Genomic DNA, 19,447 nt, shown 5'->3' with positions numbered 1-19,447 from the left:
TGGCAAGCATCCTTAGTACTTAGTAGAGCACCCTTTTGCCATTATGACCTGCTGCAAACGAGATGCATAGCCAGACACAAGCTTCTGGCAGCGTTCCTGAGGAATCTTAGCCCATTCCTCAAGAGCAATGGCTTCCACTTCAGTAATATTCTTGCGTTTGCGTGCTGCAACCACATTCTTCAAATCCCACCAGAGATTTTCTATGGGGTTCAATTCAGGTGACTGTGATGGCCCTGTAGAATCTTCCAGGACTTCTACTGCAACCAAGCATTAGTGGAATTTGAGGTATGCTTGGGGACATTGTCCTGTTGGAAGGTTCAATGACGCCCAAGCTTCAGCTTCCTCATAGATGGCATGACGTTTTCTCCTAGGATTTCCTGATACTTCAACGAATCCATCTTGCCTTCCACATGCTGCAGGTTTCCAGTGCCAGAGAATGCAAAGCAGCCCCAGAGCATCACCAAACCACCACCATGCTTGACTGTGGACAGAGTGTTCTTTCTTCATTCTTATTTCTCCAGACATACCGCTGATCCATCGTGCTGAAAAGTTGTTTCATCGCTCCACAGAACAGAATACAACAACTTCTGTAGCTTATTTATATGATTTTCAAACAACTTTTCTTGTGCTTTTGGGTAAGTAGTGGTGTACGTCTTGGAGTTCTGGCATGGAAACCTTCTGCGTTTCAGTGCCCGTTGCCACCAAGTCTTGCTGCAGGTCTTTTGCAGTCACTCGAGGGTTTTTCACAACCTGGCTTCTCAGACATCTGGTTGCAGCTATTGATATCTTATTTTTTCTGCCTCATACAGGTATTTCATACATTTTCTACCCCTAGCCAGTTCAGGTGTTTCATGTGTTCCAGCTCAATCACACCTGGTGCAACTAATGAAGCCCTTGATTAGTTGCATCAAGTGTGCTTGAGACAACACCTGTTTAGCATATTTGTGCTGTTGTGAGTGATTCTGTTCAGGGGGTTGAATTGCAGAAGGGATTTCAAGGTCGGTATATACTTTAATATCAATGGATGTTCCAAAAAGTAACTTTATCTAGAGGAAAAAACACCAATATTTAGGAAAAGATATAAATAACAATGGAGATTCTTTTACAGACCTCAATAATGTTTTTAAGATAAAATCTATAACTGGATATATAAAAAAAATAAAGATGAAAGACATGAAAGATAAAAGTGTATGTGTGTATATATATATATATATATATATATATATATATATATATATATATATATATATATAGGAATATATTCCCCAACTTTATATTTAATTCTCTGATTGGCATTAATTTTCACTTAAAATGTAATTTTTTATGTAATGTTTGTATGAAATATGTACATGTGTTGGTAATTAATTAAAATAAATTAATAAAAGTTTTATTGAAGCTACTTCCGCGCCGCATCGCGACCACGTGATTACTTCACTGTACTGTTACAGAGATGTTCATTTAGGTCAGCCGGGTCTTCTGTCAACAAAACCGTCACGACTGAATTGACAGTAGACCAAAAACATGGTGTATGAATTAATCCATATCCGTTAAAAAAAAAACAACAACAACTTGAGAATACTTACCCTCAAATTTGTTGATATAAGTCGAGTGTAAAAAGCCGCGCTGACAGCGCTCATTGAATCAGTCAGCAAAAATCACTTCAAGTCACGGTGGTCACTGAGACTAAATGCCTAATCCTTCATTCCACTGCGCGAGTAACGGCTTTATCTACATGCCTGAGACTCCAAACGGCTCCAACATGCAAATTCTCCTCAAAGAATCATTTAAGAGAATCGACTCTTTCATGAACTGTACATCGCCAGACTCTACATTGAGATTGTGTGCAATTATAGCTTTAGCATGTTGTCTTTGGTTCTTTTGTGATTTCAATTTTTTATTAAAATATTATTTTATCATGCTTTTCTGCTCTTCAACTTGAGAAAACCATGTAAAGAACAAAGCACTGAAGTAAGAGACACGTACATGATGCAGTGGAACGTTATAATATTTCCATAATGCACTTCGGCAAGCACAAACACAAACAAAACGTTTAAGAAAAAACGAACTGATGTGTTGACGTCATTTCCACTGAAACAGAAAGTCAGGGCGGGGCATATCGAGTGCCTCCGCCCCCTTTTTTAAAATAGTCAATAGTTTTTACCTCACCTCACAGCCAGGGTTAATTGTATTGACAGGTAGTACCATGGATTTTTATAATGTAGGGGGCGGGACACTTCCGATTCTAGAGAGAATTTGATTGGACAGAAAATATGATGAGAACCTGAACTACAGAATGATGTATTTTAATATTTATTTATTTAATTATTTATTTTTTTACAGAAGACTGTAAATTTTGAATGCATATACGCATAAATGTGAGTTTTGTCATTGTTTTGGACCACAGTAGCTTATAGATAACATAAAGGCTGACATATTCATACTAAATGGCACAAAATGTTCGTTGTGATTTTATGGGGACTTGAACAATGTTATGTTCCCATATAGACATCGTAGGTGGTGGTCTATGAAGCACTGAACGTGAGATAATATTCCGGACATGACTCAGTACTCCTAGTGGTTAATCAAACGAATCAAAACAAACAGTTCGATTCACTTGAACGCATCTTTCGCAAGAATCGAATCTCTAAAGTGAGTCGTACATCCCACCACCTCGGAGTGGGCCAGGTTGCATAACAGGTCAGAACAGTCCTGCGCTGTCCATCTTTGTCCACATGGGAGAGCCAGATCCCATCACAGGGCTCCTGAAGTGTCTCTGAGGAGGGGATCATTAGTGCGCGCCTCCCTTCAGCACCTGAGAAGTCTGCTTTAACCTCACAGCAGCACCGCGCGTCCTGCACACTTCCCCATGATAACGAAGGCATAGTTTCCTTCTTACCTTTTTCAACATGTTTCAGTTCAAGAGGTCGTTCGAGGGCGAAAAGCTTCAGCTGCAGGAACTGAATCAGAGGCTCGGGCAGTACCTGTCCAGAGCGAAGCTGTTAGAGCAAGAAAACGCTCGCCTGGTAGCGGAAATAAACACGATCAGGCATAACAGGTCTGCAGAATGGGAAAACACACGCATGGCCGAGCTGAGAGAGATGAGAAGGCTGGTGGAACAACTCTCTCTGGAAAAATCCAGAGCGGAGATGGAGCGAGAGAAGCTGCGCAGAGAACTTCAGCTGATCCAGGCCATGCGCTCGGACGAGTCCGCATTTAGCAGAGGTCTCGATGGCGAGCTGAAAGGTTGTGAAAAGCAGCTCCAAAATGCTCTTCAGACCAACAGCGCGTTAGAGAAGCGCATGTTTCAGCTGCAGAACGAATGTGCGCTTTTCCATGATGCTCACAGGAACGAGGTCGCGCGCCTCAGGGACCAGGTTCACACCCGGGTCCTACCTGTTGTCACTCGGACTTATCACGGGCCACCAGCGTTTACTACGGAAGAAGTCCAGAATTATGCGCTTAGCCTGTCTGAAAGCTGGATGGAGACATTTGAAGTGTACCGACAGCAAGTTGAGGAGATGGAAGAATCCATAAAAGCAGATCAGGCGAGGCTCGAAGATATTAGAAGAGAGAAGGTGGAGTACGCTTCAGAGCTGAACAAGCTGCGGGTGGAAATGGAGAAACACAGTCAGATGCAGCTGGAGCTGGAGCAGCATCTCATGGACATGCAAGAAAAGTTTAGGAAAGATGTCAGTCAGTATCAGGTGTGTGAACAAAATTATTATTATTATTATTATTATTATTATTATTATTAATAATAATATCATAATCATCAGTAATAGTAGCAGCAGTAGTGTTTTTCTGGGGTTAATATGATCAGGCCCACTCAGTGGAGAACCAACCACACCCTTTAAAACAGCAGCTGGCCTACGAATTGCCACAGCTCTGAGAATAATTCATAGAAACAATACAGTGCGGTGATTTTAAAAAAAAAATCCTCACTCCTCTGAGTTGTTTTAAAATTAAACTATAGTATACTACAATCTCACAAATGCATGTGTAGGCCATGTTGATCTCTAAGTGCATTATATGCATCATGTATCAGACCTAAATGTTTTGTCTTAAGAATGCTCTCAGGGGACCGTTCTGAGTAGATTATTATGCCGTCTATGCGTAAACAGAATGAGTCATGCTTGCTGTCCACCTGAGCCACCCAGTGTACTATACAGGCTCAAGGCAATAAAACATCTATTAGATGGGTGCTCACCACACGTCTAAACATGTTAGTGGATAGATTTGTTTAAGTCCAGTGTATAAGAGTCCCACTGGGGAAATGTTCTACAGTACAGTAGGCTGAACTCTACAACACATTGTTCCCCTATCAGTAAGGGTTCCAAGTAGAACTTTTATCCACTGAATTTTCCAAGGAAAACATGAATAACTTTTTTTGTGTATATCTTAATTTGTTACGTGTGTGGCACAAACTCCAAATTGTTGGTAAGTACTTTCTTCTTAATGGTTAGAAAATGTCAGCCATTAAAATGTTTACTAAAAGGTGCTGGAAAGGGTTATTTAAAGGTTTTTTTAAGGGTTTGTTAGATAAATAATGGTTCTTAGCTTTCAAAAAGAGTTATACTTGGAACCCTTTCAAGGAGTACAGAATATTTAAGGTGTCTACTGCTTTGACAACCAGCACAACAGGAAAGGATTTAAAGGTTACTATGGCATCTTGCTTGACTAATCATTTAGTGACCTATTTTAGGCAAGTGGCCTATGAGCCAGTTACTAGGCATCAGGCTTTAAATGGAGCAATGGTAGTGTAATAGAGTAAGGTGTTGCAAGAGATCCTCAACAGGTGCATCATCACAACAGGAAATGCATTAAATAGTATTGTTTTGATAGCCCATGATCATCCATTAGAAGAATATTATGCTATGTTATGTTAGAAAAGCATACCAATACATGACACGGATATCAATGCATTGACTAATCACTTCATCTACATTATTGTAGCATAAGGTATCATCCTAAAGCATGAGGCCATACCTGACTCTGTGGTTTAGATGCTTCTGATGGTTTTAGAAAGAGCGGGCTAGAATAATAAACTAACACGTCTCGTCTACAGATAATTGTTGAAGAACTGGAACAAGAGCGTATGTTTCTGGCCAACACCATTTCAGAAAAGCTGAAGGATCATCATGAACTCCTACAGGTCAAAATGGGGCTTGGCATGGAAGTGGCTGCATACAGGTAGAACTTCTTTTAAGGTTGTCATCCATAGTAATATATACTCAGAAAAATTTTTCAACTAGCAACTGGTAGTGCAAGGTATCCAATCTTATCCAGAGAGGGCTGGTGTGGGTGCTTGTTTTCATTCCAAAGCAAGCAGAAGCCACACCTTGTTTAATAGGTTATCAAATGTGGCTCATGCTTGATTGAAATAAAAACCTGCACCCACACTAGCCCTTTGCAAATAAGATTTGACACCTCTAGGGAATCCTTACAGGTTCTGTGTCGAACCAGACAATAAATGGCTTCACTTTTAGAGAACAGAAAGCTATAAATTTTTCAACATCCACAAATCCCTTTTTGTTCCTTGATTTCTCTACCTAATGTACCAGAAGGATTAAATACAGAAGATTTTGTTTAAAATGTGTATATTTATTGAGGTACAGATCCACTAATGCAATCAGACAAAATGTTAGCGAACTTCAGTAGACATTTGCAATTTTGTACATTGTTTATTTTGTTCTAAGACAATATTTTTTGACCTGCTAGAAATTATGGACTGTGTTTGCTAATCACTGAAAAAATACATGTAAGGAAAAGCTTTGTGTTTTGGTCCATACTCACTAAACATGTATGGCTTGGATTATCAGCACACAATAATTGTGTGCGCATACAGTGCATCCGGAAAGTATTCACAGCGCTTCACTTTTTCCACATTTTGTTATGTTACAACCTTATTCCAGAATGGATTAAATTAATCATTTTCCTCAAAATTCTACAAACAATACCCTGTAATGACAACGTGAAAGAAGTTTGTTTGAAATCTTTGCAAATTTATTGAAAATAAAAAAACAAAAAAAGCACATGTACATAAGTATTCACAGCCTTTGCCATGACACTCAAAATTGAGCTCAGGTGCATCCTGTTTCCACTGATCATCCTTGAGATGTTTCTACAACTTGATTGGAGTCCACCTGGGGTAAATTCAGTTGTTTGGACACGATTTGGAAAGGCACACACCTGTCTATATAAGGTCCCACAGTTAACAATGCATGTCAGAGCACAAACCAAGCCATGAAGTCCAAGGAATTGTCTGTAGACCTCTGAGACAGGATTGTATCGAGGCACAGATCTGGGGAAGGGTACAGAAACATTTCTACAGCATTGAAGGTCCCAATGAGCACAGTGGCCTCCATCATCTATAAATGGAAAAAGTTTGGAACCAGCAAGACTCTTCCTAGAGCTGGCCGCCCAGCCAAACTGAGCGATCAGGGGAGAAGGGCCTTAGTCTGAGAAGTGACCAAAAACCCGATGGTCACTCTGACAGAGCTCCAGCGTGTCTCTGTGGAGAAAGGACCAACAAAAACAACCATCTCTGCAGCACTCCACCAATCAGGCCTGTATGGTAGAGTGGCCAGACAGAAGCCACTCCTCAGTAAAAGGCACATGACAGCCCGCCTGGAGTTTGCCAAAAGGCACCTGAAGGACTCTCAGACCATGATGAAACAAAGATTGAACACTTTGGCCTGAATGGCAAGCGTCATGTCTGGAGGAAACCAGGCACGAGTCATCACCTGGCCAATACCATCCCTACAGTGAAGCATGATGGTGGCAGCATCATGCTGTGGGGATGTTTTTCAGCGGCAGGAACTGGGAGACTAGTCAGGATCGAGGGAAAGATGAATGCAGCAATGTACAGACATCCTTGATGAAAACCTGCTCCAGAGCGCTCTGGACCTCAGACTGGGGTGAAGGTTCATCTTCCAACAGGACAACAACCCTAAGCACACAGCCAAGATAACAAAGGCGTGGCTCCAAGACAACTCTGTGAATGTCCATGAGTGGCCCAGCCAGAGCCCAGACTTGAACCCGATTGGAAACCTCAGGATAGATCTGAAAATGGCTGTGCACCAACGCTCCCCATCCAACCTGATGGAGCTTGAGAGGTCCTGCAAAGAAGAATGGGAGAAACTGCCAAAAATAGGTGTGCCAAGCTTGTAGCATCATACTCAAAAAGACTTGAGGCTGTAATTGGTGCCAAAGGTGCTTCAACAAAGTATTGAGCAAAGGCTGTGAATACTTATGTACATGTGCTTTTTTTGTTGTTTCTTATTTTTAATAAATTTGTAAAGATTTCAAACAAACTTCTTTCATGTTGTCATTATGGGGTTGTTTGTAGAATTTTAAGGAAAATAATGAATTGAATCCATTTTGGAATAAGGCTGTAACATAACAAAATGTGGAAAAAGTGAAGTGCTGTGAATACTTTCCAGATGCACGGTAATATACATACATATATATATATTTTATATATATATATATATATATATTATATTTATATTTATTTATATTTATATATATATATATCTACACACACACCAATCAAAAGTGGTCCAAGGAAGGACAAAGGTGAGAGGGTCATGGGCACCCAAGGCTCATTGATGTGTGTGGGGAGTAAAGGATAGCCTGTCTGGTCCGAGCCCACAGCAGAGCTACTGTATGACAAATTGCTGAAAAAGTTAATGCTGGCTATGACAGAAAGGTGTCGGAACACACATCGCAGTACACATTGCTGTACGTGGGGCTGCGTAGCCACAGACCGGTCTGAGCGCCCATACTGACCCCTGTCCACCGCTGAAAGCACCTGCAATGGGCACGTGAGCATCAGAACTGGACCATGGTGCAATGGAAGAAGGTGGCCTGATCTGATGAATTATGTCTTCTTTTACATCATGTGGATGGCTGGGTGAGTGTGCATCACTTACTTGGGGAAGAGATGGATCCAGGATGCACTATGGGAAGAAGGCAAGCTGGCGGAGGAAGTGTGATGCTCTGGGCAATGTTCTGCTTTGAAACCTTGGGTCCTGGCATTCAAGTGGAAGTTACTTTGACATGTACCACCTACCTAAACATTGTTGCAGACCAATTGCACCACTTCATGGCAACGGTATTCCATGGCCTCTTTCAGCAGGATAATACGCCCTGCCACAATGCAAAAATTGTTCAGGAATGGTTTGAGGAACATGGCAAAGAGTTCCAAAGATGGTGACCTGGCCTCCAAATTCCCCAGATCTCAATCTGATCGAGCATCTGTGGGATGTGCTAGACAAACAAGTGTGATCCATGGAGGGCCCACCTCACAACTTGCAGGATTTAAAGGACTTAAAGGGGGACCTACACAATGTTAGGTGGGTGATTTTAATGTTGTGGCGTGTGTGTGTGTGTGTGTATGTATGTATGTACGTATGTGTGTGTGTGTGTGTGTGTGTTTATATATATATATATATATATATATATATATATATATATATATATATATATATATATAAGGGATTTTAGCCAGCGGTGGGCGGAGCACAGACATGCAGGAGGCTGTTTTATTGTTATGGGAGATTTATTCAAGACAGTCGGTGAGCGGGGGTGCATGTGTGGGTGCGCGTGTGTGTGGGTTGAAGGGCGATCGGGCGGTGAGGGTCTCAGCCATCGGCGGTTACAGCCAAGGGGGTGGGGCAGAGCCGTCACTCACGTCGGAGTCACCTGAAACCAGGAAAAAACCCACAACAGCGATTAGCAGACATGCACGCGTCGGCTAAACTGCATAAAACACGCCAGAGATTCGCGCACATGCTCAGAGATACTTCTCTCCTTCTGCGAGTGGAATATCGCCCTTTTATACTCTACCCTCGCTTGCTGGATGGTGGAAATCTTCCGCATGGTGCAACATTCACGAGCCACGGGTGTGTCGGCGGCCCTGCACCGCCGCCACGTGCTCGCTGGCCGTCCAAAACATTTGGTGGCGCTGAAGCAGAACTGTCGCCACAGTAGCCCCCCCTCAGCTCCGAGTCTACTGCCGCCGCGTGTTGGGCCCACAGGGCGTGCGTTGGCACTGGGGGCATTGTTGGCAGAAGCGCCGGACCTCTGCTTCCATGCCTGGCCAGACAAAACTGTCCTTCAGCTTCTCCAGGGTGTTTTCGCCCCCAGGTGGCCCCCGAGCGGATGGGCATGGGCCAGGTGCATCAGGGCCTGCGTTCTGGCTTTGGGCACGACCAAGAGGTCCGCGGTTTCCCCTCGGCGGTTGGTCCGGTGATACAGTAAGCCTCTTTTGACCAGAAAGTAAGAGGAGGGGAGTCTCTGGTTCAGGCTCTGGTCGACCCCTTCGATCTGGCGCACCTGGGCCCAGCAATACTTCAGGCGGCTGTCCTCTTTCTGCTCTCGGCCAAAGTTCCCCTGCTGGTTTACCAGCTGGAACGCAGACGAGAGAGGGTTAGAATGTGTGTGCAGCTTACCTTCTGTCCCGGCGTCCACCTCGCCTCAGGCCAGGTAGGCCTGTTGCACTCGTGCTTTCTTCGCTCTCTGGGGCGGTTTGGCAGACCCAGCGTGGGGAGGACACATCCTGCCGGCCAGGTTTTCTGGGTCTTCTTCGGTGTCCCATGGTTTGGCTCGGTCGGGCTGGGCTCGTCCTTGGGCGTCCCGTAGTCCGGGCGGCCTTGCTGGTGCTGTCCCTCTTCACCGAGTGCCACGGTGGTCAGGGTGTGTTCCAGGGCGGTCAATAGCTCCCTGGATGTCCCGGGGGCTCGCATCCCCACAGCCTGGCGTTCTGTGGGTGGCAAGGTCCTCAGGAACTGGTCCACGGCCACCCTCTCTACAACCTCGGTGGCAGAGTGCATGTCAGGCTGGAGCCACCTCTTGGTGAGGCGCAGGAGGGTGTCCATCTGTCCACGTGGCTTGGCTCCCGGCCTGTAGCGCCACCGGTGGAAGTCCGCCGCTGCCTGGAGCGGGTTTCACCCACACCACACCAGGATCTCTGTCTTTACCTCTCCATAGTCAGCTGCTTCCTCCGGAAAGAGGGAGTAATAGGCCGTGCGCGCCTCCTCGGAAAGCAGCGGGCCGAGGATTTGTGGCCACTCATCGTGGTCCCACTCTTCGCAGTGGGCGATGCCCTCAAAGGTCTCGAGGTAGGCCTTGATGTCATCTTCGGGGGTTTAGAGGGGGAAGCAGGCGGCGGACCTCACGGCCAGGATCAGGGAGGGGCGTAGCAGTTGCGGGAGTCACTGTCCTCAGGGCCGCTAGTTCTTGTGTCACAGCTTGTAGATTGTGGGCGAGCTGTTGTGTCACCGTCTGCTGCTGAATACTGACCTCCAGTATTGTCAGGTGATGCAGCGTGTGATCCATGTTTATGAACAATCCCCAAGGAGGAGAGGGAAAATGGGGAAGAAAAGCCAGTGGTGGGTGGAGCACAGACACGCAGGAGGCTGTTTTAGCGTTATGGGAGATTTATTCAAGACAGTCGGTGCGCAGGGGTGCGTGTGTGTGTGTGTGTGTGTGTGTGTGTGTGTGTGTGTGTGGGTTGAAGGGCGATCGGGCGGTGAGGGTCTCAGCCATCGGCGGTTACAGCCAAGGGGGTGGGGTGGAGCCATCACTCACGTCAGAGTCATCTGAAACCAGGAAAAAACACACAAAAGCAATTAGCAGACATGCACACGTCGGCTAAGCTGCATAAAACATGCCAGAGATTCGCACACATGCTCGGAGATACTTCTCTCCTTCTGCGAGTGGAATATCGCCCTTTTATACTCTCCCCTCGCTTGCTGGATGGTGGAAATCTTCCGCACGGTGCACCATTCACGAGCCGTGGGTGTGTCAGCGGCCCCGCCCTGCCGCCACGTGCTCTCTGGCCATCCAAAACATTTGGTGGCGCTGAAGCGGAACTGTCTCTTCTGCGGCAGTCACGGGAGGAGCGAACTTTGTTTCCTGTGCGCCGGCTACCGGCCTGTCACCACAATACATATATATATAAACCGCTGGCAGCAAAAGTGAGTACACCCCTAAGTGAAAATGTCCAAATTGGGCCCAAAGTGTCGATATTTTGTGTGGCCACCATTATTTTCCAGCACTGCCTTAACTCTCTTGGGCATGGAGTTCCCCAGAGCTTCACAGGTTGCCACTGGAGTCCTCTTCCACTCCTCCTTGATGACATAACAGAGCTGGTGGACGTTAGAGACCTTGTGCTCCTCCACCTTCCGTTTGAGGATCCCCCACAGATGCTCAATAGGGTTTAGTCCATCACCTTGACCCTCAGCTTCTTTAGCAAGGCAGTGGTCGTCTTGGAGGTGTGTTTGGGGTCGTTATCATGCTGGAATACTGCCCTCGGAAGGGAGTCACAGTACGTGTTGGCATTCATGGTTCCCTCAATGAACTGTAGCTCCCCAGTGCCGGCAGCACTCGTGCAGCCCCAGACCATGACACTCCCACCACCATGCTTGACTGTAGGCAAGACACACTTGTCTTTGTACTACTCACCTGGTTGCCACCACACACACTTGACACCATCTGAACCAAATAAGTTTATCTTGGTCTCATCAGACCACAGGACATGGTTCCAGTAATCCATGTCCTTAGTCTGCTTGTCTTCAGTAAACTGTTTGTGGGCTTTCTTGTGCATCTGGGACGACAGCCATGCAGACCAATTTGATGTCATGGGCGGCATATGGTCTGAGCACTGACAGGCTGACCCCCCCACCCCTTCAACCTCTGCAGCAATGCTGAGATGCAGCAATGCTACGTCTGTTTCTCAAAGACAACATCTGGATATGACACTGAGCATGTGCACTCAACTTCTTAGGTCGACCATGGCCAGGCCTGTTCTGAGTGGAACCTGTCCTGTTAAACCGCTGTATGGTCTTGGCCACCGTGCTGCAGCTCAGTGTCAGGGTCTTGGCAGTCTTCTTATAGCCTAGGCCATCTTTATGTAGAGAAACAATTCTTTTTTTCAGATCCTCAGAGAGTTCTTTGCCATGAGGTGCCATGTTGAACTTCCAGTGACCAGTATGAGGGAGTGTGAGAGCGATGACACCAAATTTAACACACCTGCTCCCCATTCACACCTGAGACCTTGTAACACTAACAAGTCACATGACACTGGGGAGGGAAAATGGCTAACTGGGCCCAATTTGGACATTTTCACTTAGGGGTGTACTCACTTTTGTTGCCAGCAGTTTAGACATTAATGGCTGTGTTGAGTTATTTTGAGGGGACAGCAAATTTACACTGTTACACAAGCTGTACACTCACTACTTTACATTGTAGCAAAGTGTCATTTCTTCAGTGTTGTCACATGAAAAGATATAATCAAATATTTACAAAAATGTGAGGGGTGTACTCACTTTTGTGAGATACTGTATGTATGTGTATATATGTATATATATATGTGTGTGTGATATATATATATACACACACACACATATATATATGTATGTATGTATGTATGTATATATAATTAAAGCTGCAACAACTACTTGATGAACCTTGTTAACGATTAGTCGGTCTGCACGCAGCACAAGGCACATTTACTCATTACATTACTTCTGTTCTGAAAACACACATCGGAAAAATGGCAGAGGGTACTCCACACTATACACTTATACTATGCACTATATACTCTACCATCTAGTGTATGAATTGTAGAAGCATAGTATCATCTCAGATGGAACACTAACGGTTTTTTACTAAGCAGAAGAATAAACCGTTTCCTTTATGACGTCACCTGTAATGCTACGCCGTAGAGTCAACGAAAATTAATTTCTCCAGTTTACTGTTTCAGCGTTACCTTTTATGGCCAACATGATCTCAGTCACCATCAGACGGAGGCGTAATCATCAAATGACCGAGGGAAAAAAGTGTGTAACCCTCTAAGGCAGGGGAGTATTTTATTTTAAATGCTGTGAAGAATACTAGAACCTGCAAACTTTACAAAGTGGAGCTTGTTTCTATCCAAAATGCTCCACTGTATGCAAGGGGTTAAGGGAAATTAGTGCAAGTTGCTTAAAAGGTTTAGTTTAATTCAAGTTTATTGTCATTATATGCTGTATTTGTGTGCTTGCAGTGAAAATTCTGTTGTTTATTATAATGGGAGCAATCTCTAAGTGATCTATTTGTAATTAGGCTGTGTTGCTCCTCACTCGCAATGGGTTCTGAAATGGTGCCTCTTCACAAAGCTTTTGACTGATATTAAATATTTATATCAAAATTAGTTCTACTTTATGGGTTATCACTTGCATGTTAAAAGCAAAAAAGATCTGTTATGCTATCAGTATGAGATTATTATGAAATGTTGTTAAATATTGTCAAAGGTCTGCTTATTTGTGTTTAATTTATCAAAGATTTGTCTAACAGTATATCTAACACCATACTCAAAATGCCATGTCATATCTACCACATAGTTCTGAGATATCTTTGAGTATTGATAGCCAAACAGGCTCATCTCCGTCCAGATTTAGCGCTTGGAGTGTATTTTTAAACAGTTGAACTGCAGAGCAAATGCTGCCTGCCCTTTTGGCAGAGCTATGGATTCATCCACCTCTGTGGTCAGGGGCTTTAACTCCATTGTGAATGACTGAGGAGTTGAATTACAATAGGATTAGAGCAAAATTGGTAATTGGCAATTATGTTTACATGTTAGTTATAGTTCCTGCAAAGGAAGGTTACACATCATATATTTGTATAAAGGGAACTTCATAAATACAGCAGATGCAATGCAATGTTTAGTGGTCTAAACTTGCTGGAAAATATAGCTGTAGTCACTTCAAATTATGCGTTATATTTTTATATTATATAGATAAACAAATATATATCCAGGTTAGTAATATAACTAGGATGGGATTCAGACAGGCACATCTACTCACCACCCAGTCATGTATACAAAGTGACTAGCAGACCTTTTATAGAAAACTCCAGTGCGTTGTTCCTCCTACCACCACAGCTTGGTGTTTACCATTTCAGAAAGTTTTGGATCCTTCTCTTTATTTATTTTTCTTCTTCTAATCATTCTGCTAAAACTTCCAATTTTTGTCAGCCTACTTTCTTATTTCTAAAATATCTGGCCTGTGTTACATTTGAATATTTATAATGTCTTCCTTGGCAATGTAGTAGAGAATGCAAACAAGTCTTCCTGTGTCTGTCACAGCTTCACATTCTAAGCCATAATAGAAACAGAGCACGTTGTGGTTGTTATTTTTAGTTTGGTCATTCAACAGATCCCGAGGGAACATCCACTGGGACCATACTGAACTTTATTTCCACAAAGTGTTACTCTAGCAGTGTTAAGGTAGGTTTCCCAAAACGGACAATAAAAGGGTATGGCAAAGAGCAAGCTGTAATTAGTCAAGTATATTTTGTATCTATGGGAGATGGTCTGTGTATGTATCTTGTCTTCCTTTCAGTTTAAGGTTTTGCTTGGTGATGACAGAGCAAGGTGGTGAGCATACTAAGGACAGGTGAAAGAAATAACCCAAATGGTTTGGTTGATTTTTTTTTTTTTTTGAAGGAAAATACTTAACCATTGATTTTATGCTTCTCAGGGCACTGCTAGAGGGTGAAGGTAAACATGCTCAGATGAGGTCTGACCAATATTCAAGAGAGAGAATAATCGGTACAGTGGATTAATTTTTATGATGTTGATTTCCTGTCTGTAATGTTAAATACAACAATGAGTTATTAATAACTGAAGGATCATTTTGAATGCTAAACCTTGCCTTTTCTCTGGCAGATATCAAAATGCCAGCCAAACCTTACACTCAAAGAGGCTCTACCATGACAGCCAGTCGGCCAGAAGTGAGAAGGAATTTAATAGGGTATGGTTTCTGGAATACAGAACCCATTTCCAGCATGAGAACCTCCACTGTATCCAGTCAGGTCGATTCCCACAAAACCTCCAGGATTTTGCCTATCACTATTTCAAACCATGCCCAAAAGAGTCCTGCTGCAAGAAGAGACATGCCTGCTTTCACCAAAGCAAAACAGGCTTCAAGTACACCAAGCGCAACCAGACCTGATGTCTCTGCTAGTAAGACTAGCAAAGAAGTGATGGAAGAACAGAGGGTGATCATCAACAGTGTGTCTAAAAGCCTACCAAGGAGTTCACCTGATCTTTTCCAGACAGAAATACAAAACAAATCATTCCCCACTGCCTCATCAACAGTAGAATTAAAATCTGTGAGAGTTGTGGCACCACCTATGATGAGCCTGAACACTAATGCAGAAACCCCTCAGAAAGTTGTTAAGAAAGGTGAAAGAAACGATGAGAGGACAGAAGATCATGTCAAGGCAACAGTGCAACCTGATGCAACACCATTTATCCAGCAAAAGGAATCCAACCATGAAGAGGAGAGAGATTTGAAAGATTCTGGAAATGTGGGACCAAAGGTATTTGCAGGTGAGGAAAATGTTTTGGACTCAGTGTCCATGGAAGAAATTATTGAGAAGTTCATAAAGCCTGCTGGACTTGATACAAAGATAAGTTCATCTCCTGACTCAAAGATCACGTACCATGTAGAGAAAACAGAGCAAGAGGATGGAAGCACCAAGACTCAGATAGTTCTCCAAACAAAAGTGGAAGAGGACCTGGATGTGTCAGACAACCCAGCTCTTGAAGAACTCCTTAGTAAGGGTGTACATAAAGTCTCTCTTGAGGATCTTGAAGGAAGTCCAACAGGAAGCATGATTCAGAACCTTCTGCGTCTTGGTCTTGAAAGTGAAAGCTTAGAAAACAAGTCGGTTAAAGTGGAGATAATGGAGGCACCACTGGAATGTCATAGTGATGAAGGGGAAGCTGAAATTGAAGAGACTGTAGAGGTTAAGTACAAACCGTACTTCCAACCTTCATCAACATTCTTTCACATTGAAGAACCAGAGAATGAACCTCAGCCAGCTGAACAACATGGAAACACTGACGAGTCTATGAAAGCCTCAGAGAATGTCAAGAGTGGATTTGTGCAGGTACAGGAAGTGTCTAGGGATGAGAGCCTCCCATACTATTCTCAGGGCCAAGAAACACAAGAATACTTTGTTTCCACCCCTGAAGACAACATGTCTGGATCAGAGGAGGGTGGAGGATTTATGTCTTATGGACATTATGGAGTAGTGGAAGACCTTTCAGATGAGAGATACTACCAGGAAGAAGGTCTGCCTACAAACAGGAGGTATTCTGATGAAGGGGAAAATAACAGGGAGTCAAGTGAATATGTCAAAAGAGATACCACTGGAATTCCAGAGTGCATTATTGAAGAGGAGGTGCATGTTTCTCCCAGAATGCAAGAATCCATGCTAGAGATCCTGAAAGAAGAGTCATTGGACCCCAGAGAACAGCTAAAGGGAGCACTGGAGCAGCTAGAGGGCACTGTGTCTGGAGCTCTAAAAGAAGAACTTGTTTCTTTCACCCAAGCTGGTCAAAGTTCTGAGAACCTGTCTGTTAGCATCCAGAAGGTGCCACAATCCCCAGACAATGGAACAACGACCTTTGTGGCGGAGCTTAATATTTCCCAGAGTCTGGAGGATTCTGGACTGCTGCAAAATGAGGCAGATGACCTGTCACAGGAACGGGTAATGGCAGCGCTGCGGCCCTCCATCTCTGACCTCCACCAGGCACATAGTGCTGGAGCTGGTGGTGAGTATGCCATCAGACTTTCCACAGAGGAGATCCAAAAAGGGGAAATGCCATGGATGACCAACCTTAAGGAAACTGAAGGCTTGTGCTCAGGTAGTGAAATTAGCAAGACGGAGAAGGTCATCAGGTTGGGGCCTAATGAGAGGTCCTTCACATTCCAAATGGATATTAACAATAGCGCATCTGCGACAGGCATAGAAGGGATGGATTCTCAAGATCAGACAGGCAATGGAGCCACTGTGCAAGAGTTTCAACAGAAAAAGGAGACTGACCCTTCATTAAAGGTCTACCAAGAGAAAAGAATTGCTACAGTTTATCTTGAACGGCCCCAGGAGGACTAACTGAGATCCAGATAAAACCACCTATAACTGAGATCCAAATAAAACCACCTATTATATAATCAGGTATGGAGAAATATTAGTTATTGTCATTGTCTATCAAGGACTTAAAGTTTTGCTTTCTATGCAATCAGATTTATGATTTAAGACCCTATTGGCTCTGTGCTCTTTTTTTTCCTGTGTTGGCATAAATGAATTTGTCACATTTATTACATGTCTGGGCCTGCAATGACATGTAATAAAATATACTGAAGTTAATAAAAGAGCATTTAATATAATTCATTACAGGATATCACTGTTTTTTGTAACACTATGCAAATTATTTTAAACCAAACTTCAATTCAAATAACACATACTGCTAATCCTATATTCAAATCACTGCTTTGTGTTTCTGATTCATCTTTTTTCCCCCTTAATCTACTTCCTTTTACTTAATATTTTGCACTTGACATTGAACATATATTCTTTTGATCTACTTTGTATTCTTTAGTACAGTGCCTTGCAAAATTATTCACCTATTTTGGCATCACGCATTTTTCCTATTTTGTTGTATTACAACCTGTAATTTCAATGGATTTTTATTTGGATTTCATGACATGGACATACACAAAATAGTCCACATTGGTGAAGTGAAAAACTTGTTTTAAAAAAAAATGTAAAAATGAAATACAGAAAAGTGGTGCATGCATATGTATTCACTCCCTTTGCTATGAAGAACCTAAATAAGATCTGGTGCAACCAGTTACCTTCAGAAGTCACATAATTAGTTCAATAAAGTCCACCTATGTGCAATCTAAGTGTCACATAATCTGTCACATGACCTCATTATATTATACACGTGTTCTGAAAGGCCCCAGAGTCTATAACACCACTGAGCAAGGAGCACCACCAAGCAAGCGGAACCATGAAGACCAAGGAACTGTCCAAACAGATCAGGGACAAAGTTGTGAAGAAGTACATATCAGGGTTGGGTTATAAAAAAATATCCGAAACTTTGAACATCCCATAGAGTACCATTAAATCCATTATTAAAAAATGGAAAGAATATGGCACCACAACAGACCTGCCAAGAGAGGGCTGCCCAGCAAAACTCATGGACCAGGCGAGGAGGGAATTGATCAGAGAGGTAACAAAGAGACCAAAGATAATCCTGAAGGAGCTGCAAAGCTCCACAGCGGAGAGTGTGTCCAAGTATATGTCCATAGGACCACTTTAAGCCATACACTCCACAGAGCTGGGCTTTATGGAAGAGTGGTCAGAAAAAAGCCATTGCTTAAAGAAAAAAATAAGCAAACACGTTTGCTACTTGTCAAAAGGCATGTGGGAGACTCCCCAAACATATGGAAGAAGGTACTCTGGTCAGATGAGACTAAAATTGTGCATTTTGGCCATCAAGGAAAACGCAATGTCTGGTGCAAACCCAACACCCTCTCATCACCCAAAGAACACCATCCCCACAGTGATGCATGGTGGTGGAAGCATCATGCTGTGGGGATGTTTTTCATCGGCAGGGACTGGGAAACTGCTCAGAATTGAAGAAATGATGGATGGAGCTAAATACAGGGAAATTCTTGAGGGTAATCTGTTTCAGAGATTTAAGACTGGGACAGAGATTCACCTTCCAGCAGGACCCTAAGCATACTGCTAAAGCAACACTCGTGTGGTTTAAGGGAAAACATTTAAATGTCTTGGAATGACCTAGTCAAAGCCCAGACCTCAATCCAATTGAGAATCTGTGGTATGACTTAAACATTGCTGTACAGCAGCGGAGCCCATCCAACTTGAAGGAGCTTGAAGGAGTTTTGCCTTGAAGTGGATCCCAGTGGCTAGATGTGCCAAGCTTATAGAGACGTACCCCAAGAGACTTGCAGCTGTATTGACTTTGTGGGGGGGTTAATAGTTATGCACGTTCAAGTTTTCTGTTTTTTTTTTTGTTTTTTTTTTTTTTTGTCTTATTTCTTGTTTGTAATAAAAAATATTTAGCATCTTCAAACTGGTAGGCACGTTGTGTAAATCAAATGATACGCGCCCCCCCCCCCCCCCCCCCCCCCCAAACAAAATAAAAATTCCAGGTTGTAACAAAATAGGCTACTAGGCAAAATAGGTTAGGCAACAAAAAACGTTTTAAAAAATGCCAAGAGGGGTGAATACTTTCACAAGGCACTGTATATTCACTGCCATCTTTTACTTTGATGATGATACTGTTTTGCTGTAACACATTTTTTAATTATTATGGTCCACAATTAGAAGCTCCACAGTTTTTAATCTAGTATAAGTTTGAATATATTATGTGTTTATGAAACTAAGATGGCATAAAAACACCTTAACAAATATAGAGCAGGGGTGCATGTTCCTTTTGCCTGTGCCTATTCTGGTTTAGCATAATTAGGAAATAACCAAACACTGCTGGATTCTAGTGCACTAAAGCTGGAGCTGGGTTTTATTTTGAGTACTGTTTTTTGATTATGGCCCATTATCAGACTTGACTGTTTCAGAATCT

The 19,447-nt window shown here is 43.2% G+C and overlaps 1 protein-coding gene across 2 annotated transcripts; it reads left to right on the top strand.

Annotated features, from left to right (window-relative positions):
• Nucleotides 1-2,484: 2,484 nt before the first annotated feature.
• Nucleotides 2,485-18,997, top strand: synm (synemin, intermediate filament protein). 2 transcript variants are annotated; one of them, XM_053623099.1, is made up of 5 exons: nt 2,485-3,704; nt 5,066-5,190; nt 14,388-14,441; nt 14,526-14,596; nt 14,714-18,997. In XM_053623099.1, exons 1-5 carry the CDS (start codon nt 2,907-2,909, stop codon nt 16,948-16,950), a joined length of 3,285 nt encoding a protein of 1,094 aa, XP_053479074.1. In that variant the 5' UTR covers nt 2,485-2,906; the 3' UTR covers nt 16,951-18,997. The 2 variants fall into 2 exon arrangements, with proteins under 2 accessions (XP_053479074.1, XP_053479075.1); XM_053623100.1 differs by lacking the exon at nt 14,388-14,441.
• The last annotated feature ends 450 nt before the right edge of the window (nt 18,998-19,447 follow it).

This window comes from Ictalurus furcatus, chromosome 4 (genome assembly GCF_023375685.1).
Source record: "Ictalurus furcatus strain D&B chromosome 4, Billie_1.0, whole genome shotgun sequence".
Taxonomy (NCBI): Eukaryota; Metazoa; Chordata; class Actinopteri; order Siluriformes; family Ictaluridae; genus Ictalurus; species Ictalurus furcatus.
This window is presented reverse-complemented; position numbering and strand designations above follow the sequence as displayed.